At 32.4% G+C, this 24,770-nt stretch overlaps 2 protein-coding genes and 1 long non-coding RNA gene across 4 annotated transcripts; 2 read left to right on the forward strand and 1 right to left on the reverse strand.

Moving 5' to 3' along the window:
- Positions 1-24,770, reverse strand: LOC119637913 (UTP--glucose-1-phosphate uridylyltransferase). 2 transcript variants are annotated; one of them, XM_038034356.1, is made up of 9 exons: positions 17,569-17,677; positions 3,394-3,580; positions 3,245-3,336; positions 2,308-2,448; positions 2,033-2,238; positions 1,738-1,963; positions 697-835; positions 223-632; positions 1-160 (listed from the first exon to the last, which is right to left on the reverse strand). In XM_038034356.1, exons 1-9 carry the CDS (start codon positions 17,599-17,601, stop codon positions 53-55), a joined length of 1,542 nt encoding a protein of 513 aa, XP_037890284.1. In that variant the 5' UTR covers positions 17,602-17,677; the 3' UTR covers positions 1-52. The 2 variants fall into 2 exon arrangements, with proteins under 2 accessions (XP_037890284.1, XP_037890285.1); XM_038034357.1 differs by lacking the exon at positions 17,569-17,677 and adding an exon at positions 24,483-24,770 and having other exon boundaries at positions 2-160.
- LOC119637914 lies at positions 9,457-10,590 on the forward strand. The gene is made up of 2 exons (XM_038034358.1): positions 9,457-10,136; positions 10,200-10,590. The coding sequence occupies exons 1-2, from the start codon at positions 9,995-9,997 to the stop codon at positions 10,496-10,498; spliced, it is 441 nt and encodes a 146-aa protein (XP_037890286.1). The 5' UTR covers positions 9,457-9,994; the 3' UTR covers positions 10,499-10,590.
- Positions 20,910-23,781, forward strand: LOC119637915. Its single transcript, XR_005247350.1, has 4 exons — positions 20,910-21,220; positions 22,312-22,362; positions 22,427-22,479; positions 23,414-23,781. It is a non-coding gene; the product is annotated as an uncharacterized LOC119637915 (long non-coding RNA).

Raw genomic sequence — 24,770 nt, forward strand, 5'->3', positions numbered from 1 at the left:
AAAATTTTAACAAAATTGAAAATTTAAACGAAAAATTAAAATCAGAACAGGATTAATGATCCAAAATACGCATGTTGCCCGAAACAATTTTATTTTCCAAAATAGCACCAGCAGGTATATCAATACGATCACCGTGATTAGCAATAATAATAACAGTGCCCTGAAAAATTATGCCAAAACAATAAGAATAATAATCATCAAAGGACTTTTTAAACAACTTGCCCTGAGTGATACACCACGGCCGAACGTGACATCACCCGATACGGTCAAATGGTCTAATTCAATGATATCCGGGATATTAGCAAAACGCCCTAAGAATTCTTTGACTTTTCCAAAATGATTTTCACCCAATTTCACGAGCGGAGTGGTAGGAAACATACGTTGCGGCGACATAACCAAACTTCCATTTTTCAAATTATACAAATTCGACATGACGAGAAACAAATCTGACGTCTTTTTCACGGGCAAAAAGCGAGAGCGAGGAACATTAATGCCAATAGAACCGTCGAAGCATTTCATGGCAGCGCCCACAGCTGTCTCCAATTGAACTACGCGCAAACCATTTTCAAGCGTTTTATTATTAACAATGATTTCCATGTTCAAGGTATGATGACGACAAACCCGATCGATGGCTTTCAAAAAAAATTCAATCTTATTTTTGTATTTGAGAAAAATCTTAGAGACTATAAAGCTTACCATCCAATTTAGCCCATATGTTATTGGTGTTGAAAAATTTGAAGGTTTTTACCGACTTAAATTCATCAACACGTTCTTTAGGGACCTGAGCGATTTCAAGCAAACGCAATTTATTCTCAAATTGGATAAGTGTGCCACCCTGTCGAAAAACAATTTCAAAGTGTTATCTCAAGAATAAACAAAAAACTAAGTTTCGCGCACATTGGTACCAAATAGCTACAAATATAACGCTCCCTAATTTTCCTTTTATAAGGAGAGCGAACTGGGTAGCGAGGCAAAGCTCACTACTTTCGGTTTTATATTTTTGAAATTGTCAAAATACCGACACTTAGAGATCAAATCAATTACACAATCGCATTAAAAACATTCAATAAAAAATTATTATCAAACTTAAAAATTATGCAGAGAGTACACTTTCTTGCCCTATTAAGTGTTTTGATAACATTTCCTATAAAAAAACAACCAAAGCGTTATAGTCAAGTAAGGGTGACATGAGATGCCATACACGAATTTGCCGAATATAATACTATTCTTGATTTATTTTCTGGTAGGAAGCCATAAATTAGATAATTTTTCCATATTAAAGTCTTTATATGGAAATTTGGCAAAATTAATTTTTTTATCAACCACTCCAGTATTGTTTACCTATTTTCGTTATTAGGTAATTTCGTCATAAAAAGGCGTACTTTCCATGCGAACGTTTGTGTGAAATGGCCTATCGAAATTTTTTAAATTCTTTGTGTTTATAATCTGCTTAGATGCGCTTTAATTATTTAACTACGGAATTTATTTTCAGCCTGCTTGCACATATAGCTGCCTTTTTGTAAAACTCAAAGCATGCTTAGGGCGGCGCTAAGCATATTTTTATTACTCTTGAGTGCACTTTCGGGCCTTTTAACATAAAAGTGATAGAAAGCGTTTCTGTAAGGAAGGTAAGAAAAGCACTAAAACCTTACATTGTTGTATAAAACATAGTACTACTGCATAGCATTTTTTGCGCTAATTTAAATAAAAAAAAAAAAAGATTGAAACAAGAACTACCTTAACATCAGCTCTGGTCTTATCAGTAACTTCCATAACAAATTCGACGGGCTTGTCTAAGCACTCTTCACCCACTAATTTATTTAAAATATTCAGATCAACAGTAGCGCCAAGATTATCAATGTTAGATAAAAAGCAATATTCACGGCCTTCATCTATAAATTGCTTAAGCAAATCAGAATTACGGAAGGTGTCGTAAAAGTCCCCATGACCGGGTGGATACCAACTAATCATGTAAGCAGAAATTATTATATATACATATATATACAAATAGATAATAAATCATTAAACATACGCTTCAATGTCCTTATCTACGTTACAATCCTTCGCAATCGGCAAAAATGATTCGCGACATATGCGAGGAAAACAACTTTGATTAAACGTATATATTTGCACTCGAAAACCTTTATATTTACGTATAATTTTTTCAGTATCCTCGTCTGTGTTGAAAGAATTCATTAGTACAAGCGGTACATTGGCATTGTAGGTTTTATTCAGGTGCTAAAGAAAAGAGTATCGTAAAAAGAATTTCTTCAATTCAGTTTTAACTTTTCATTTTGAATGATTAACCTCAATTTGTTGTACGGTCAAATCGAGAAATGTAAGATCTGACCGCACTGGTATCACACTTTTCGGTCCGTGGCAACCCATCGATGTACCCAAACCACCATTAAGCTTTACAACCACCAATTTATCGAGCATCATTTGCACCTATAAAAAGTGAGGAATCGAAAATAATTTGTTCGAAATAGCACTTGAGTTAAGTAAATTTTTTTTTGTCGAACAGGAATATATTACTAATAATTTAGATATTTTACAATTGTTCCAGTGTAATTAATAACCATAGCTTAAAGCCAAACCTAGAAAAACTGAAAATTTTGAAGTTATTAAAAGTCGTAAGAAACCTATTCAGCTCAGGGCGAACTTTGGACAACCAAACTAGTAATTAGTACCATCTGATTAGATTTCATTTTTAATCTTACATAACTCTAATAAAAATTCAGGTACTGTTTCAAGTCAATATTCACTTATACATGACTTGTAGATGGACGAAAGTAGTTTTGAAATTTTTTTTTTTTAAACTCTTGTTGACATATTTACATCTTGATTCATGGAATTTTTATACGAATAACAAACTTTAGGTAAGTTTTCAGAATTCGTTTGCGGATTGACATGGCTAAGTTGACAAGGTGTTTCTATATAAGATATATTAGATAGATGAAAAATCATATGTCAAATATTTGAAATATGTCTTATGTATACAATATTTATTTCCAATGTTTCAGAGAATGGTAGTACATTTTATTTAACGTAACACTAATCTAGTTGCTCTTAAAATTTCTACATAGCTTTAATTTTCTCTTAGTCAAGTTGCATTCGTCCATAAAAAATCAACGCAAATGTATTCTAATCAAATGCGCGTGAAAATAGCTTCTTAAAGAGGTTTTACCTTTAGCTATAAAAATTTAGTAGGGAGAATAGTGTTGAAAAAAAAAATCTGTCTTACTTTATCAGTATTGGGAGATTTTAATTTGCTATAATCCATAACTGCATTTTCTGGTAACTTTTGTATCTTATCCCAATCAATTGAAGGACCCTCTGCAAATACGAATACAATGAGAAGAATACGGATTGAGTCCAAAGAGAATAGTTTACCTTCTTGTAGAAACCGCCTAAATAAATCTACAAAACGAGCCATTTCCTGTTGCAACGAAGCTCGTCTCTCTGGCATTGCTGAGAGCAGCAATCGATCTAAATCATTTTCCAAAAGCCTTAACGCATCTCGCTTAGTGACTTCAAGAAATTCTTTCGAATCGGAGGGAACTCTTTGATGTCCACAAACCTATAAAAATAAAAAATGGAAATGTAAATATTAGGCAGTTCTAGCTCATTTAGTTTAACTTAGAAATTCTTTATTCATCGTTGTTTAGAGCACCGAAAGTACGTAAGATGAGAAATTTCATCCGCAAGCATACAAAATTTCAAACTCAAATAATTGCACATTACAAAAGTTTGATATAAAACAAGTAAAAATGTTATAGTTAGACAAGGGCAATCACTAACCGTTCTCCATCACTTCGCCTAATACTTGAATTAAATTTGAGTGACAAAATACCAAATATTTCATTTGCTGCCGTATAGAGGCTTATTTATTTTGTGACTCCTTACATGAAATCCGTAAGAAAATTATATTCGGTTGCGACTGAATTTTCTATATTCATCACCTTTATCCTAAAAAAATAATATTGCCTGGGCTTAACTTTGATTATTTCTATATCCAGAAAAAAAATGGAGATTTATACAGCGTATGTGTTCTACTTTATAAGTAATAAGCAAACATGTTCACAGTTGCATACGCGTGTTTAAATCATTTTCAAATTCTTTTGCAAACTTGTAGACGATATCTCTATTTTTGCGAAAGAGAGAATGTTTACCACAGATAATACACTGTTGGGCAGACAGATAGATGGAAAGACAACCAGACGGACTTGCTTAGGCGCATTCCAAAGTTGACACTGGCCAAGAACGTATATATTTGATGGGATATTTAAAGCTCGTTTTTAAACGTTGTGAAGATGTTGAAAAAAAAATTTAATTTTGACACTATTACATTGGGTAGGCGTGGACAATTTTTCCCATTTTTGCACATGTATTATAGCATAGCGGTCATACAATACACGTTCAAGTTTTTGTAGATTTATTTACTTTAGTTTATGAGGAATAAGAAAAAAATCAATTTTTTGTTGCTTTTTAAAAACAGAGGTGTTCTCAGGTTATATTGTACTGTGATCGTGTCCTTTGACTGATTTGGCGCAATTTCAATGCTAACTTACGTGCAATAATTTCTAATGTTTGTGTCAAATTTTAACCCGATAGCTTCATTTTTGCGACCAGGAAAATGTTTTCAATAGACGGACAAACGAACATATTTAAATCGATTTAAAATTTGCTTCCAAGCTTCCAAGCTTCCTTCTCGGCGCTGGAAACATTTTGACAAAATGAATGTATTGCTCATCCTTCGCTAATGGGTATAAAAATAATGGGTCATATTGAAAAGTTTTCGCGCAGCATTTTTACCTTTTTTATAATGTAAATAATCATCAGTTAGCGAATTTTTTCAGATATTCCAAACACTTTTAAATCGATATAAGTTTTTATACGAGGAACGAATTAGAAAGCTAATTTCACAAAAAAAGTAAGCTGAGAAGTTGCCTTTGAGACATGTCCGTTTGAGGTAATCAGGTCAGTGTTGCCCCACATCAATACCATTCCGCGGAAAAAAGCGCGGAGTATTTGCAATATGACCTAAACTATTTAATCTAAATGTGGTACATTGAAGTCTTATGGCAAACTACAATCAAAGATCATCAGGCCTTTTCGTCATATAACGGCTTATTTTTCACAGGAACGGTTGTGTAGATGGGGGCTCTACACGAGCATTTCATTCTACGTGCCGAAAAAATTCTACTCAACATTTTTGTCGAACAATTTTAAAAATTAAAAATTGTAAATTTTTTATATGGTGAGCAATTAAAAAAATCATCCAATCCAATTTATCTTTAAAAGTTTTCTTTCTTCGGCTAAAAAGACGTCACTGTGTTAAAAATCATAAACATATTCCATAAATTACGAGCACTATGTTAAATCCAAAGTACATGACTTTATAAGACTCCGAATGCATACACAAGCTTCAGCCAATTTTGAACCGTCCACGTGGCATGAATGTCCAGAACATACGTAGTACATAGGTACTCATTGGCAGAGTGACATGTAGAAAAAGGTAATACGTTAAAAACAACCATGTACCAATAACATAACCCATTCTCTTTATATACCCACTTCAACACGACTATCAAAAACACCCGCATCTGGTTAGTTAACATGTTCGAATGAAGGCGCGCGGCGCCCGATCAATGATCAAAATGTTGGGGGCCTAGGTTCAAAAATTCGTTCTACTTCCCTAAATTCGGTGAGCACAGAGTTTTCCTGTTTGGCCTTCACTGAAACTTTGTTAAACCCTGATCTACATTCGTCGAGACTTTTGCACAATTCGTTTCAGGTTTTCATAACTGATCGATTGTATCGCAATGGTGGTGGTGTTTTAACTGCCATATCTGCGGCAATTTTCCTATTCAATTGAATTTCCCACTACTCCTGACGTTGAATTTATCGCTATTCGAGCGAAATTTCTTAATAAACACTTACATGTGACTTGCTCCTATATTACCCCAAATTCGGATATCTCCATATATAAGAAATAGGCTGCCCTTATTTGCGAAGTGGCCAAGCAATCTAAATCTATCGATATAGTCATTGGGTTGGGTGACTTCAATTTACCTCCAGTCACTTGGTGTTACAGTGATAGTTCTGGATGTTTGATTTCTACTTCAACATCTGATAGAGCTGTTGTATTCTTTAACGAATTATTCGTTCATAATTTAGTTCAATAAAACGGTAGCCCAACTTGCAATGGTAGACTGCTTGATCTTTGCTTTGCCAATTTCCCTAAGATTTGTGTTAATCGTTGTCTTCCTTTTAGTTTACCTGAGGATCCTTATCATCCAGCATTGGGTATTTCCTTTCATTACAAGCATGATGATACGTCGAACTTCTGTAAAGTTCCAAATTCAACTTTTTCAAATAAATTTTATGATTTCCATAAAATCAATGTTTCAATGCTAAAATCACATCTTTCACATATTATGCTTGATTTCTCAGTTGGAAGTATTGGTAGCATTCTCGAAGCATGTGTCCCCAGTGGTTTAATAAGACGACTACATTTTAAAAGAATAGGAGAAACAAGCTCTTCAAGAAATTTTCGAAAAGTGGTTATTCTTTCGACTATTTCGCTTACACAGTAGCAACGCATAAATTTAATTACTTCAACCACCAATATTATTTAGTTTGTTAAATGCTCTCTGTTTGCTAATCCTAAATACTTTTTCAAGTTCGTTAATTCCAAAAGAAAGGTCTCCTCGGATGATATTGAAACAAATTTCTTTACGGAATACTTCCGACAAAACTTTTCGACTGCTAATTTCGATTTATCAGCAAACTATCCATATCCGATTACTGATTTGGTTTCAATTTCTAATTTGGTTATTTCTGAAAATTACGTTTTTGAAAGTTTGGACTCTCTAAAATATAATGATGCGTCTGGACCTGATGGAATTCTATCATGTGTACTTATATCGAGTGCTGCCGAGTAATGCGGTGTTATCTTAAAGATTTTTAACAAGTCCTTGAATTTAGGTGCTTTCCTTACTCCTATTCACAAAAGTGGAGGTAGACAACTTATAAAGAACTACAGAATCATTGCTAAGTGGCGTATCTTGTCTAACAGTTCGAGCGAATTGTGACTCAGCATATGGCCTTTGCCATCAAATCGTATATTTTTCCTCTTCTATTGACTCGCCCAGCAGTACTTGGTGAGATAAGCTTTAATGTCCCTAACCGCTTCTCTAGGCACTTTATCTTGATGAAGCTTAGTCACTGGAAATTTTGGGGTGTTTAACCCGCTCAAAGTTGTCTGCAGAAACCTAAATGATGTCTATTACTTATTCTCATTATCAGACTCTTCAAAGTCTATTAAAACAAGTTTGCTTAATATGCGCGAATTACTTATGTCGTATTTAAACTAACATTTCTTTCTTAATATCTCATTTTTTATTTAAAATAATATTGTGTTGTGGCAAGCATATACATGTTATGTTTGCAATGGTTTAGGGGTTCACTTGCAACTGGATCTGTTCTTGTTGCGGGTATGCTTCTGCGCTAGTTGGGTACATGTTTTTTTCTTTTGCTCGTTGCTACGTATTTCTACATGAATTATTATTTAAATTTTTTCTTTTATCTTTACTTCTCCTTTTATATTTTATACTGATTTTTAATAATAATTAGTATAAGATTTACTTCTATTAAATAAATAAATAAATAAATAAATGATGCGATGAACGTTGTCATCCAAAATGCCCCTATGATCTGCAGCTACTTTAGAATGATCTGCAAACAGACTCAAAATTCACTGCACGGGCAAATATAACAAGACGTAGGTCATTATTTTATAAATCATGTTTCATACGCTGCCTCCTTAAAAACTAATTAGAATGATAAAGAATGAAACAGTGAGTGCAATAGACTTCAAACACCTGTCAGAAGCAGCGTCAAGCACAAAGCTATGGACACGATTGAAATTAAAGAGATGCTGCGTTTAAAACTTATATGTTAACTGTTGATAATTTCATGATGATACTCAGTTTTGAGATAAATATTGATTTCTGAAAAATCAACGGATTACTACCGCACATTGAAAATGAAGACATTTTTACTAGCAAATGGCAAACGGTGTCTCCACATACCTACGCCTATATTCATTGATAAAACCGACTGGCATATATGACTAATCTAATAAAGCGAGCATAAAATACCATTATATGATGAAGACGGTATCTAGCATCGAGTAGCGTGTTTTAAAACTTATTGTTACATCGTCAAATTCATCCAACTATTAACCTCTTGATTTCTCTCATACATTAGTATCTTCATTAAATCTATCCTGTCTTCGTGGAATTCGCGCCTTTCATTGTATTGTAAGTACCGTAATCTATTTTACTGAAAAAATCTATGCAAACTACGCGTCAAAGAGATCAGCTGCGCCTCTTTTCGGTGTCTAATGGCAAACAGCCTGACCGAGAATGTGATTTTAAGAATTGATGATGAAATAATTAATGATTATTGAAGAAGTGATGAGCATCCTTCAGCATGCTAAATGGAAGTCAAGTGCCGTGAATGGCCAATATAATTTATAAATATGCAATAGAATCGGAAAAGAAAGTAGCTAAGAAACTATGTTCCAGAATATACTGACAATAAAAAAGAAAGAGAAAAATAGAATGCAATTTCTTGTTCCGTCTCCACGAATGGAGTATTTTGTAGGAAAACGAGTTCCTGGCATGAAAACTTGTTCTTAAATCCACCTGAACCTGCGGCTTCGGAGCATCTAATTCCAAAATAAAAGTTCTGCTAAGTTTCCATTTAAAGTTCTTCGCAAAATTTTCAACGTCCATTGGTTTCATAACGCAAGCGGCTTATTTTTTTGATATTTAAAATAACAGTGGAATTTTGTATTGTAAGTTTATGAATAACGAGCACAAGCCACGGAAAGCAAACGAGTCTTCAGCTTTTGTCGCATAGGCTTGTGAGCGTTTTAAGTGTGTCCTTTCAAAAGGTTAAATCACTACCAAATTCTTTCCCAAAATTCCTAGCCGATGTCCTCATTCCCCTTAATGACAGAATGTTTACACAAATGTGGTTGAGCAGGTTCATTCCTAATTTGAAAGTGAGTACAAATTTATATACTTCGTGGGGTTTCTGACACTTGTTTCTGCGCGTTATAAAGGTATACTTGTGTTCATAGAATATACGTTGAAAATGTTGTAGATTTATCTGCTGCAGTTTATGAGGAATAAGCCAAGAGGCAATTTTTTGTTCCTTTTTGAAAACAGAGATGTTCTCAGGTTATATTGCATTGTGATCGTGTGCTTCGACTAATTTGGCGTAATTCCAATACTAATCTATGTGCAAAAATTTCCAACGTTTCTACAAAAATTTTAACCCGATAACTTCATTTTTGCGACGAGGAAAGTGTTTACAATAGACGGACAGACGGGCATATTTAAATCGATTTAGAGTTTGATGCTGATCAAGAGTACGTGCGCTTTGTGTGTCTCTGAAGCCTTCTTCTGGCCGTTTGCAAACATTTTGACTATGAATGAATATACACCTCATTCTTCGGTATAAAAACGATATGAAATTATATCCGAAGTTAAGGAAAATTTTTGTATTTCTGCAAAAGTATGTCGCAATAATTAATTTTGAAAGTTGAAATTTGGAAATGCTTATTTTCTGGTTAGCCCATCTGAATGTGAGAACGTATTGTGTTGGAGTTCCCAATTACTGATAAAAATTCGAAATTTTCTAGACGATTTCCGACGTTATAATTTGTATTAATGTATTATCACATCTAGAGCGCGAAGTGGGAATAAATAGTTATAAATATATCTCTAGCGTTGCACTCAATGAAATAAGCAGCGATAAAGCTGTGATATTGTCTGCTGTGCGAATTAAATAAATCGTGGAAGCGTAACTAAGAAATGCACTCAAGTGTCAAATAGTTGAATGCTGCCTGTAGTACAATATGACAATAGTTAGCTACGGTTAATCTTGTCCTCCTTAATACACAGTAGATCTTGCAACAATGAGGCTGCTTCCAACTTTACTTTATTCAACTATAATTTGTAGTTTTCTTCGCTTCAGCAAGAATGAACAAAAAGCCTTCGATAACACAGGATTGACGGATAATTTGCATCAAGGTTTAAAATTTGCTGGTGACATGTTTGGTGAGCATTGTGTTATAGTATCGTGTATTTAATAGGCCTTTAGCATTGAATTATATATTTAAGGCGTTAGAATGGCATCCGGTGTCGCAGATTTGGTGGTAAAAGCTTTTTCCGCTAACACCAATAAGGAAATACAAGAGAGTAAAGAACGGGAGACTCAGTTTAAGAAGACTGCAACGTCAAATCTAGGCTGGAGTTTAATTACGTCAAAGCTAACCGCTGGCATATTACGTTTAGTGCACTTTGATGTTGGCAAACTTGGAGCCTTAGCTGTAAATACAGTAATTATCATTGCTCAAACAGTTAGTAAAGAGTTGAAATTGGAATTGAAATTGAAAGAAAAGAAATTAATTGTTATATAACGTTTTCAGATTGCTAAAACTGTTCTACTCAGGACGAATTCTCAATCTTCGACGAATTCTTTAAATGTCCATTTACCATATGATCAGAATTCAACCGAAGATGATAAACAAAATGACCATCAATTTCACTCAAACTATGAACAAAATCTGTTCGACCGTTTAATGCAAAATCCTACAAAAAAGTTAAAACAATTACTTAGTGTCGCCACTGATGTATCATTGGCCGACAAGCTTATTCATATGATAGATGATTACGAAGAAGTAAACGATGAAGGTGCTTGCTTAAAACTCTTAATTTGCAAAGTAACTCCTTTCATATGGAATATGCAAAAACAATTCGCAATCTATTCAATGAGTGAGAAAGAGAGATTAGAACAAGAAAAGAAAATTATAAATGAATCGACGCAAATTCTTAATATAGAGAGTCTTTTCACTCATTTACCAAATTCATCTGAATATCAGGAACAAAGTAGGACATGCGAGCAGCGTTATTTGTTTTTGTGTAATAAAAAAGTATAAACGAATTTTTATCAATTGATTATTAATGACATACAATTTATTTGTATTTCTTTTCATTTTATTAATGAATGCACACGTAATAATCAGTTATTTTTACATGTTAGGTAAACAAAAAAGTATTTGACGATTTTTCCAAGAAATATTCTCGCAGTCAGTAAATTATTCTCTATGTAAACGCAAAGCAATGTGAGTTTTTTTTTTTTTTTTTTTTGTTTTATCATAAAAACGAAAAAAAATTCCAAAAAAACGAAATAAGTTAAAATATAATTTCAATGCATTTTGCAAATGCCCTACGTTACACAATTATTGTAGGCAGTTAATATTAGTAGAAATGTACCGCGTATCGATCGCTGGTGGTTAATGCTTTCGTTATGACACTTCTTGAACAATTACCTCTCTCTCGTATATTACTACTAATGTTATATTTTATAATTACTAATTACATTATCCCACCTTCTATTCTTCTATTTATTCGATTATCTACCATTAGATAAATATTGGCAAGTAAGCCAATCTCTCTAAAATAAAGTTAAAGTAGTTTTTTCTCTTAAAGTCGTTTTCTTTTGCTCCCAAATCCTTTCAGAATAGATTAGAGGATCAAAACGATAGCAAGGATGAGGCAATAAGGCTCCAGCTTAAAATTAAATGGTTGTACGTAACCTATTAGCACAAACAAAGTATGCAATAATGTCTTCGATTTTGTTTTTCCAGAATTAATGATCAATCACTTACCTCCTAAATTATCTACTTTTTTTAGAAAGAAGTAAGGAAACAAAAAGAGATAGGAAGGTGACTACATCGATTATTTGAAGCAAATAACAACTAAAAACAGTATAGCCGTGACACCATTGGGCCGTGATCCGATCCGAACACTTTCAATAGCGCTCGTCGTTGGATCAAAACTCCCTAGCGTACGAAATCTGATCAAAAAAATCTCAACAACTGCAGCCTGCATATTGAACAAAAAAAAAAGAAAGAAAGATGGATAGACGGACAAACAAGCTTAGATCGATTCAAAAAGTGATCCTGAAGTGACTCTGAGTGAACACCAGAGCTGGCTCTCTATTTCGTACCCTTCTAGGTGTTGCATATATCCACACTAACTTAATATACCACTGTATCACTAGTGGTGTAGGATATAAAAGCCAGGTTTTCCCGCTTGCAATCATACATAAGCCAGGCGACTTTATGAAATTTTTAAATAGCATGAGTGAGTGTCGTTCTCAGCGGATTTGCCATTGACTTACAGTTGCGATCTAATTTGGTATTCGGTAGTTCCCCTATCGAAAATTTATTAAAAAATCTGGTAAAAGAGAGCTTGGAAAACAAAATTGATAAAACTGAAACAGATCGCTGCAAATTAAAGAAACGAAAAAAGTAGCAATCGCATCGACGAGTGTACAACCCAATCGAATTACGGTGGTTAAAAATCTCAAATTCCGAGTATAAAATCAAGTTCAAAACTCATCGCGCGCTGTAGAACAATAGCAGCAAGTCGTTTTTAGAGGTACAATACGGTTCAAATTAATTAACTCTGCTTCATTATCAGGGTCCCTTGCAAGTACTTTGCTGCATTCGGCCCCGAATCACTTCTTCATGGTTTGCCTCTCTTCAAATACTGTTCAAAAGTATAACGGAGGAGAAAATTTTCTGCGAACTCGTTCCTTTAACTTTCCAAGTCAATGACAAACCAAACTTATCTAGGTATACATTAGACGAGCAAAACAAACGAATAATAACGCCATCAATGCCATTAGGGATATTAAAGTGTCTATGTTTATTTACTTTATTTATTTACTTACAGATGAAACTCAGGTAAATTGAATTAACAGCCGAATTCAATTGACTGTTAGAAGTAAATCTTATACTGATTATTATTAAAAATCAGTATAAAGTATATATATAAGGAGATGTAAAGAAAGAAGAAATTTAAATAATAATTCATGTACAAATACATAACAACGAACAAAAGAAAAAAGCATGTACACAACTAGCAGAGAGGCACGCCGACAACCAGTACAGAACCAAGTTGCGAGTGATCCTCTAAGCCATTGCAAATATTCAAAAGCTTTGCAACCGATAACAGTAAACGAAACCAGGTAATTTTCGAATCATGGTGAGATATTCAGATTGCATAGGCAAATCGCGCGTACTAAGTCTAGTTGTTTTGATAGACTTCAAAGAGTCCGATGCTGAGATTAAATGATAGACATCAGTTAGGTTTCTGTAAACAAGTCTAAGCGGATTAAACAGCTCATAATTACATTTACTCTGGCTAAGCTTAATGAAAATAAAGTGTCTAGAGAAGCGATTGAGGATATTAAAGCTTATTATCTCATCAAATAATGTATGCGAGACCATAGGAAGGAGACCACACAATATAGGCATACTCAAGTATTAGTGTAATTAAACACATGTATAGCTTTTTTGTAATGTAAGCATCCTTGAGCTCTTTGGACTGCCCTCATAACGAAACTTAGCGCGGACCTAGCTTTACTTAAAGAGAGTTCAATGTGCAAACTAAAACGTAAGCTTTGGTAGAATAAAACCACTAAATCGATGAACGAAGCTGCATTTTCCAACCTGTGTGAATCAATGCAATATTCAGTATTGGATGATTTCCCTCTTAAAAAAGAAAGCTTCTTGAACTTTCTTAAATTTAATTTCATAAAATCTAAGCAAGTTATTCGCAGTCAATCCGCCTGAATGGTCGAGTAGGCAATACTCTCGACGAGCAACTCCAATGATCACATTAGTTTGAGAATAAGAGAAGACAATGTGTATCCTAGCGTTTCTAATTTTATATTAAATATTGTATTCCAATAAAACTCTCCAATTTCAATTTTGTTATATACATAAAATGGGGTTTTTAACAGCCACGAAAGGCATAAAAAAAACTTATGACGTCTCTGTGATCTTACTCAGAATACCGCTATAAATTTACTTTTTAATTATGATTTAAATTAAGTTATATGACAATTTGAAGATATAATGTATGAAGAAAATAATAACGGGGAAAAAAAAAAAAAAAAAAAAAAAGAATTTTTCCTTAAAATGGTGTTAAGCGCGCTTGTATCAAATTTTTTCCATTAAACTGCTTTCGATTTATTTCGTTTACAAACATTGCTTTCTTATCATCTCTGTAAGGCTTTAAATGGAAAACATCCATTTGTTTGAATATTAAGCAAGTAAGAAAATTACATTCGGTTGCGACCGAATTTTTCATATCCATCATCGTTGTCGTGTAAAAGATTGAAAATAAGGAAAAATATTAGATTGGTGGACTTTTTCGGAAATTTATATCGCGTATCTGTCTTAGTTTATAGACACTGAAAGCAAAGCTGTCCTCAGTTTTCATTGTATAGGCATGTGGGAATTGTAGGCGTGTTCTTTGACTTGCTTTGGTCATTTTCAAAATTTTTTTTTTAAATTTTCTTATGTTCCTTTCTCCGAACAAGAGAATGTGTGACACACATAGTATATGGTTTAGCAAACGGACATGCAACGGAGGTGCATTTCAAACCTGAAACTGGCAAGGAATTTATACAGTTTACGGGATTTTTAAATCTTGCTTCTGCGCGTTATAAAGGTATTGAAAAAAAATTCAATTTTGATACACTACATTATATTTAGTAGGCGTGGTAAATTTTCTCATTTTGCATAAGTACTACAGCATAGCACATAAAATATACGTGCAAATTCTGATACGCTTGTCTGCTATAAATGATGGGTAATGAGCAAAAACCCAGACAGAGGTCTTGCAGTGTACGTGGTACTCTAGATGTGTCTTCCGACTGGTACTAGAATAAAAAAAGGTACCACAAAAAGGACTATTCGACTATATATGAATTCTTAATCTTAGATCTCCGAATTTAATATCTGACACCTTTTGATAAAGTAAGAAGGTTTGAAGCAATTATTCAAGGCAGTAGAGCACACTTTGACGACGAAGAAAACATCCATTACTCGTTTGCACAATGTATAAATATTTAAGTTGGAGTAATTACACTAATGTCACGCATTGTTCAGGAAGTGTCATCTACTTCTACTTAGCATTGGCTTATGCCCTTTCAACAAAATTATCAGCAATATTCAATGTATCACGATGCTTGTGCATGAGCGTATCCATAATATGAATACAGAAAAATGAATTTTGAAATTCTTAAAAAGTCATTTTGAATTTCATTCATGTGATTTGCGCGAAAACCTACTTCAATCGCACTAAGATTGTCGATATCGATTATAATTTTTTATATCCATCTGCGACGGATGAGGGGTATATTTGTTTTGTCAAAACATTTGCAACGCAGAGAAGGAAGCTTCAGAGACTCCACAAAGTATATATATTCTTGATCAGCATCGAATTCCCAATCGATTTAAGCATGTCCGTCTGCCCGTTTGTCCGTTGTAATGTCTGTTGTAAACATTCTCTTGGCCGAAAAAATTAAGCTGTTAGCCTCAAATTTGGCAGACACATTGGAAGTTCTTGCATGTAGGTTGGTAATGAAGAACGGGAAAATCGGTCCTAGGGCACGCTTACGGCAAAACGTAAAGTGATAAGACCTTTACTTCTTAAAAGGAATAGAAAATTGATTTTTGGTTTATTACTCATAAACTACATGAAATAAATTTATAATAAAAATTTGAACGCGTATTCTATATTTGACGCTGTAGTACCTGTACAAAAACGCATGTGTCATTTTTTTCCAATACCTTTATAGTGCGGAGAACCAAGCTTCAAAAACCTTATAAAGTATATATCGAGAATTTTAAATTCGATCGGCCTGAGTAGCCGAAGGCGAGGAATCTCGACTAGCAAGTCAATGGTCGTGGGTTCGAATCTCAAGCGCGGTAGAGTTTTTAATAAAAGCCGATAGCCTTAGATGCTAGTGCTTTTAAGAGTTTAGTCTTAGAAGTTATTTCTCTGCCGAAATTAATAATAATAATAATAATAAATTCGGAATGCACTTAAGCATGCCGATCCGTCCATCTATCTATCTGGCGATCTGCGCAATTATGTAGCAACTGTAATAAACATTCTCTTGTTCGCAAAAATGAAGATATCTCCTACAAACTTGCAAATGAATTCCGAAACTACTACTCTTTCAAAGAGCACGCCTACAACGCCCACAGGTCTATATAACAAAAACTGTGAACACTTTCGCTTTCCCTCTCACTCTTGTTTGTCATAAACTACAACACATTCACGAAAATTATTCTACAAAAATAATAATAGAATAACGGTCATGGGTATAAAATACTCACTCGCAATCAAATATAATTATCTTACTTCTTTATTATTCTCATTTACCCATTAGCAAGCGTTGGGGAATATGAAGACCTTTAATCACTTTCTTGAATTGAAAATATTAGAATTTGCTATCATAGAGGAAGAGACAAAGTTTACCAACAATTCATACAAAATACGTATGGTTATGTCATAGACATGGTTGTGTCAACTTTAACGGTCACAATTATATAAAGCTTTTCGTCTGGCTAATGTACATTTTCTTACATATGTTTGACAAATTTAATTTAGCTCCTCTTATAAGGGCTAGAATAAACTGCCGAATTTGCGGAATTTCTCTCTAATCAACCCCAAAAAAAACCAAAACTTTACATTTGCTGATAGTCTCATTTAATCTTTTGTCATTATTAACAATACCTTATCATAACAAGATTCACTTTATATTCTGAATTGTAAAACTAAAATTAAAAGCACAAATAAAAATTCTGCGATATTCTAATATATAGTAGGAGGGATTCTCTTAGGAATTTTAAATTTTGGAGTAGAACTTAATGAGATTGCAAAAAATAAACAAAGAGCAAGCAAAGTCGAATTGTACAGTCGCATGATTAAATGCTAGTTTTGTTTGGTTCAATAGTACCGAATATAGATTTTAAACCGATCTTAAGAAATCAAAATCAAAACCATTGTTGTCGTCTACCAAAAAAAGGTAAATTTTTTAAAATAATATTTCTATATACATTTACGTAAAAATTTGCGAAAAATTTCTTCATCTAAGTGAAGAATTAATATGGATACTTGGAAACGATTCCACATCATGATAAGTTAATGTATTTATCGCAAAGAACCTTCAAAAACCATCTGATTTTTAAAGACGTTGCCATATACAAATTTGTAGAACGCGCATCGTGAAAAAGAAGAAGAAATTTTGGGGGTGAACGCAGAAACGCCACACTTATATTTCCATGATTAGCGGAGAAATTAATTTATAAATTTATAATAGTTATTATATATTGTGCATGTTTATACACTCTTTTTATACACTATATGCGTATATATGTAATTTAAAGAGCTATAAAATTATTAAATTAATCTCCTTCCTTAATACCTTCAATCGAAGTTTCGGAGTTCAACTTAAGCGTGTACTATATACGCGAAAGGAAAGCCATGTTCAGATCGCATACAGATTTGTTTCAAACTTGTTCAAATCGCAGAAAGCAAAGGTAAAAGGCCAACTTCGTTAGAGCCAGCGATCAGCTATCAGCTTTTTAACATAATCTGTTTTCAACAATTAGAAACTTACACGTTTTAGGAGAATGTCAATAGGACGACTCATGTTGAAGTTTGTCAGCAATTAAAAAATGTTTGAGAACTTATTCAAAATATATATATATAGACTATATATTAATATATGTATATATATATATATATATATATATACTATATACTAAGCTATATATGTATATATATATATGTAACTCTGTTAAACGATTGCCACCCGAAACGATGTTTTATTTTTAATCGTCATTAAAAAAACTGTATTTGCCTCTCCAGGTTCGCACATTCAAGCATTAATAATTCTTAATCGATTTTCACAATTTTTTAATGAATTTAATTCCGGCAAGTGTAATTATTATTCATTATGGGTGTTCTATTAAAGCGAATATCGAATTATTTTCTTTATAATTATTCAAAAAGTGATTAAAGAAGTCGCAGCCGTTACGGATTAAAATTTCGTTCTTAATGCGTTAATACAGAATATATGAACATTATATGCAACCACCACATTAAATTTTTTATGACATTTTTCTCCGAATTGTTTTTTAAATCATGAGTGACGATGCAATTAACTGATTGTATGTATTGAGCGAGCTGTAATTTCACTGCTTAGTACATTATTGATATGAACGTCCAAATTTTTGCAGCAAGTTTGCATATTAAGTTTATCATTCATTTCGCAACGCAATGAAATAAGCACATTTAACTTTTATTTAAATAAGATATGATCCAGTCGTGCTTCACCTTACAAATACACTACATTATCAGTGAATGTACTACGTTCGTAATATAAGTTTTTGTAAATTTTGAATTAGAGTTCTAGATCAAATATGTTCGCGCTTATACGCGCCGATTAAGGTATATATACACACTCAATGATTAATGTTAAATAATAATGTCATAAACGATATGAGTAAGGCAAACGCGTGCACACAATGAACAAGCAAAAAGCTAAAAAGAGTAAAAAATGCTAAACTCTAATCTCTTATTAAAGAAAAAATTTAAAATTAAAAGAAAATTTTTTTTCAGCTCTTATCACATTTGAGCTCAAAAACCATTTTACGAAACCTTAGACTATAACTTTTTCATCTTTACAACACAACTCAATTTTCATATTAGTTCAATTATAAGACAATAATATAAGCACTGCCTTTATGTTTGTAACTATTAAGTTAAACACATAAAAGCGATTAACAAAGAAAAAGAGACAAAAGACAAAATTGGTAAAAAAAAACTTTGTTTTAAAGCCTTACTTATCCGATATATCATTTTAATAACTAAAAAAAAAAAAAAAAAAACCAACAAACTTTTTACAAATACATTTTTTTTCAAAGGTTTTGGATCTTTCGGATGGGAAGTTCGAATACCTTTTACAAACGCTCGTAAAAAAATACGTGGTATAAATATACAAGGAAGCTTATCCAACTCTTGTAATTAAATCGGCATCATCGAAGTCGGGCAATAATGACGACCGCAAATGCTAGCCTAAAAAGTGCTTCCCAATACGAGGTATCAGTGCAAATGGATTTATTTTAATTTCTTGTTGTCAAGCAATTTTCGCAGCATAAAGGGCGTAGGTATTTGATAGCGCAATGAGTTCCATCAGAGCTCGTTACCGGTGGAAGATGATCGTATGTTCGATGACATCACAGCATCAATTGTAGAATACTCCGCAACATAGCAGTTTGTTCGTTGAGAATTTCTTTACAATATTTTAACAATTAAGCAGCTTTTGATTTAAAATAAACAACTTTTTCAATGAGATTAAATCAACGTAATATAAGCCTTGCATGCGCATGTAAGTACTAAAATATATCTGTACGTACAAACTTACAAAAGGTGAGGGCAATTTTAAAGTCAGACTTTAAAGTCGATTAATTTTGCGTTTAATGTTTCATTTTACAGTTTTTACAACTTTTTTGTTTTATCGATATTAGCATTAGTACAATTTTGCTTTACATGAACAACTACTAAGAGAGAAAAAATATATGTTTTGTATATCGCCCATAAGACATAAAAATATAACACAATAATCCCCAAGTTACTAATTAATAATATGGGTCTCCGTGTGCATATCAATTTACGTCTTAAAAATGAAATATGAAATTTCCAAGAAAGCAAATACGTTTTCACTTTGAAGTGAATTATTCATATTTGTTACTTGATGCTTTTTTTGTGGATGGCGGTACGGCGAACATAATTTATGAATTTTAATTTAAAACTGATATAAATATTAGCTTTAAGAACTTGCGAGTGTTTGGCAAGTTCACAATTGGCATTCATTGAAAACACGTACACTTTTATTAGTTTTCTGAAGCAGCTATTCCGAATTGTGCAAACCGAAATTAATATTCCACAATCGTGCGACTTATGTTATAAACTAAAACCATTAAAACTACAAATTACATAATTAGGTTTTTAATTAAATGCTTACTAAATTTCATATGAAGCAAGCTTCTGAAAAATAAGGGACCTTTTCGAGAACCTCAGATTTTAGACAATTTATCACCTAAACACCAGCATTTTCATTCCATTGTCATAAACTACACAAACTACGGCCGACCTGATAAACTATGTCTGTTGGAATCAATGCAAACATGACATTTAATGTCACATTTGTATTTTATTAATCGTAAGGTGAGTGAATAGCATTCAAGACACCATAAAGAATAACATTCTTGGTCTCCACGAGTAGAAATTTGCTCAAAATTAAGAAAAAAGGCATTATAATTCTACTCTACATTAACATCAAGTAGTTGTCACTGTTCGTCTATTAAAATTCAAATCTTAAATAAGTCAGAGTTTTCAATAAATACCCTTTCGATACCCTTAACTCCTAGTGCTTTAAGACTTTAATCCTTGGAATTTATTTTCCTGACGAAATTAATTGTAATAACAATAATAAATCATTCAACTTAAACCAGAGAACTGCATGTATACGCAGCGGAAGTGCAGCCAAATTCCATAAAAATACTGTTTTAAAACATGTGGTACGAAGTCTATCTTGCAATTCAATATAATATATCTTAAATGCATACCTAAAAGCTATAAAATTCGGCGGATACTTAGTATAATTTCTTGTCTATCTTAAATTATTTATGCCAGTTTCTTATCAGGAAGCACCACCAAATACTCAAATTAAAGATGAAATCAAAAATTTTTAATTTTCGATCCAAAAAAAACTTTAAAAGATAACGCATTGATATTGGAAATTGTTTTGCAGTATGTAGAGTGATAAGATAAGAATAATTGAACCGCAGGCAATTAAAAATTTCCACAGGGGAACAAGCACAAGAACTCTTGAATGGGAAAAAAATCAAAAAATGGAGGAAAAATATTTGCAAAATAAATGGCGGCGGCCGCTAAAACTATTTAAACGGTAATTTCTAAAGATAGAAAGTGTTCGTTATCAGCCGTACGCTATAAACTTTCTAGTCGGCAAAAATAAACGTGCAAAATATAAGGCATATTTTTGCACTTGCTTGAAAAAGGCGGATCGGTTGAATGATGTTTTTTTGTCGTTTTACCAAGAATTGGTCCCGAAGGCAATTTAGTCAGTTTTGAATTTTGCCAAACAATTCAGAGCTATATGTGCAAACGTACGCATTTCGTTCACGCATAGCAATGGATATTAAAAGAAACCGATTTAAAGTAGATACGGGCAAAAGATGGGAAAGGTATGTACAAGGATTATTTGAAAAACAGGGAGTAATATAAAAAATATTGGGCGATTCTCGAGAGCCGTAATCCATGTCACTTTTCCGTAAAAGAAATTTCTACCGATTAGGCCCTTAATCTGTTTTTTTTCGTAGATTAAAAATGCTCAATGTTCTAATAGCCAATTATTTACATTTTATAGAAGACACTGATCGACAAAAATATTTGCTGAGGCGACGCGAAAATGCTCTTAAAAGTTTTATGTCGAAGTTGTTTACGGTGATACTTGGTCAAAATTAACTTTTGAGTTGGGGACGGTTAACTTTCTTTTTTTCTTTCTTTTGTTAGGCTCACAGCACGTATATAGATAGATGCATATCTAATTGTTTCCATTATTATATCAACCGTTAATTCATGTTATTTTATTATGATTACCTTTTTGTTCATAGCCTCATAAAGAGTATATAGGCTTAATCACCGTAAGATTGCAAGTCAATTTTCGATAAGCGTCTTGTCGTTTATGTATCCATTGTTGCCATTATTTACTTTCCTAAATTTATTATAATTGATACGTTTACCACATATTTGTAAATCAATAAACCACCATCAAATATGATAATTTGCGTAATTCGCCAACCGCGTTCACGGTAATTTAAAAATAATTACCTCGAAAACAAAATATATCGTCTCAAAATTAAGTAAAAATTTATCACAATTTGAATATCCAGGATAACGACGACCCAAAGGTCTGCTAATTGAATGTAAATGTTAAATGAATACGGTGTAGGTACTTGTTATATCCTACACAACTTATTGTACGGGATATAACAACTGCGGATATGAGTGACATGTAAAGGGATTTAGGATAGTCTCTTCTATTAATTCATTTTTACCACATTGACGTTTATCTGTCTGTCTGTCTGATGTGTTCCCATGTGTTTCCACCTTCAAGCTAAGCGTGGTAGCACTTTCTGAGATCTTTTCACTAAGTTTAATATACTGTTACAGATGCTTTAGACAACGGACGAATTCCTTTCGTGCAACCAATTTCCATATATTATCTTATTTTTAAACCATCTTTAAATGAAAAAAATTTCCCATTTTTTAATAGTTCTCAACATAAAACGTTTGAATGCCTTTCTACAGTCCCAAGGTGTTATTGGTAATATTTTACAATTGAGAAATAATAAGATTTTTGATAAGAAAATTACTTTTGCTAAATTTAGATCAGACCAGTTCACATTATTAGCCTCCGCGCAAGAAAGCGCCCATATGAAAGGTATGTATCGAATAAGATATTAACTTCAGTAATTTGTCATATCGTTTTTGCATTGATTTTTAACATATCTTAGTTTTGAGATTTTAAATTTTAATAAAGAAAACAAAAAAATAAAAAAAAAAATATAATATAAATACACAACATATATATTATTTAAATATCGACGCAAGCGTATTGAATTTACCGTCATCTAATGGCTTTGATATTTTTAATCAGCTTCATCGTCGAATAACATATGTATGTACAAAAGATTTCTAAACATATAACGTTGGTCCAACCTTTGTGAAATAAATTTTATAACTATTTACATCATACATACACGATTATACTGCTATGTAATCATATAGTGGGTTTGGGACATAAATATATATTTATTTATTTATTGTGTAGTCCTCATTGTTAAGTAAACATATTTTTACACGTCATAATTAATGTAAAAATTAACTTATATTTAGGAATAATTTATCTCATCATGATCTACATTTGTGAATGGGTTAGGTTTATTATTTTTTGTTTCTATGATAAAATTTTATTTTCACAAACTCTTGAACGTCCAAAAAGTCAGTTTAAAGATTTGAAAAGAATGATCCAAGGTTTGGAAGCCAGCGTAAATATTGCTGCTTAATACAGGGTTTAATAAATCTAAAATAAAAGGTTGAGGCATAAACTAAGAATCCGAACGTAATGTAAATACTTATATCACTTTGGATCAGTGAGATAAACCGTCTTTAATTTATAAACCTTGTAATATGGATTCGAATTGAAATAATTTGCGCTTTTTGCAATTTTGAAGATAAACGAAAGAATGGGGGAAGTGACGTATCTATATTACAACAGTATTTAATATAAACCAGAAATATCTTATATACACTTAACAGGTTTTCTTCTTGTGACACATGCTTTGACTAAAGGACAAAATTTTGATATTTTATAGCATTGGATACGTGTGACCGGTACTTTCATTTTTTCTACAGATACTGGAAGATCATCGATAGGATATATTTGAAAATTTTGATTCTATTTAACCTGGTTTCGTTTATAAGTAATGAGCAAGAAACCAATTTTTTTGTGGTTTTGAAACAGCAGGTGTTATCACTTAAACTGATACTAGGTATGTGTGTTTCAACCGTGTCTTCAGTGGCAGTGAGGGCAAAAGCTTCGAATACTTCGAAAATTACAAAGGCTTTGACAAAATAAATATACTCTCATTCTTCGGTGGCGGAAATCAAAACAACATGACGACTCTGCTAGCAGAGAAGAATATATATATTTTTTATAAGAATATATTTCTCGTTATATATTATCAAGTTACATATTATCTCATATCAAACCAACTACCAAATTCTTTCTATATTTTATTATTAATTAATATAAGTTTTACATTAAAAGCCAATTGAACTCGACTGTCATTTGTTAGTTGAGTTTCTAGTATAAGTGGAATAAATAAATAAATAAATAAATAATGAATAGATAACATCAATAGCCAAAAGTATTAAAAGTCTAGTTTTGACATAATAATAAATATAAAGATATATATATTTTTTTAATTTTAGCTATACTTTCGAATGGTTTATTCTAAAATCTTTTCGATGATTACTTTTTAAAGCAAGGGTACTTTACTAATTTTAGAATTGTAATAGAGAAAAATAAAAATTGGTTTTCGTATGTATACACAAAGAATGCATATTTTGAAAAGTAAGGTATTACTAAACTAAACGTTTGCCAATAAGTAAGAAGTAACGAAAGAACCAATACGTACTGATTAATAAAGTCACTTGAAGGTGAGGCACAAATGATTTAAAATCCACGATAACTTTAAATGAATATAAATGTACGATAATACTAGAGTCACTTTAAATGTATATAGATATGAGCTTAATTATACTTTTACATATGAAGAGTGTGCTAAACCAAAAGAGCAATAAAGTCACTCACTAATATATAGTTCAATTTGTTTCATTAACTTCTTAAATAAGAAAATAATTTGTTTAGTCATACCTTACCTTTGCATCACCCGGCGTATTCAACATTCTTAATGTTTAAATTTTATTCGAGCACGTTGTAAAACTAATGGTTGTATAAAAGATTCTCGTTGCGGTATATCACTGAAGCTTTCGAAAACTTAAGCCACCAATCAAGACGTAAACGCCATAAAGTCGAAAGAACACATTAAAATCAAAAAATATCGGAATTTTACTTTTCTGTTAAATTTTATCGTATTTTTTACTCATTGGTTGTCAAATTCCTTTTCCTTTTCTATTACAATAATAGAATTGAACGAGAAGTTTTCA

The sequence above is a fragment of the Glossina fuscipes genome, unplaced genomic scaffold (genome assembly GCF_014805625.2).
Source record: "Glossina fuscipes isolate IAEA_lab_2018 unplaced genomic scaffold, Yale_Gfus_2 61, whole genome shotgun sequence".
In the NCBI taxonomy this organism is placed as follows: Eukaryota; Metazoa; Arthropoda; class Insecta; order Diptera; family Glossinidae; genus Glossina; species Glossina fuscipes.

Bases quoted from the DNA above. Each gene is read 5' to 3' on its own strand.
- LOC119637914 (XM_038034358.1), top strand. From the start codon at position 9,995: ATGAGGCTGCTTCCAACTTTACTTTATTCAACTATAATTTGTAGTTTT. The intron at 10,137-10,199 runs GTGAGCATTGTG...TATATATTTAAG, and splicing joins ATTTGCTGGTGACATGTTTG to GCGTTAGAATGGCATCCGGT.
- LOC119637913 (XM_038034356.1), bottom strand. From the start codon at position 17,601: ATGAGTCGTCCTATTGACATTCTCCTAAAACGT. The intron at 3,581-17,568 runs GTAAGTTTCTAA...TTATTTTTATAG, and splicing joins TTGACATTCTCCTAAAACGT to GTTTGTGGACATCAAAGAGT. The intron at 161-222 runs GCAAGTTGTTTA...ATAATTTTTCAG, and splicing joins GCCGTGGTGTATCACTCAGG to GGCACTGTTATTATTATTGC.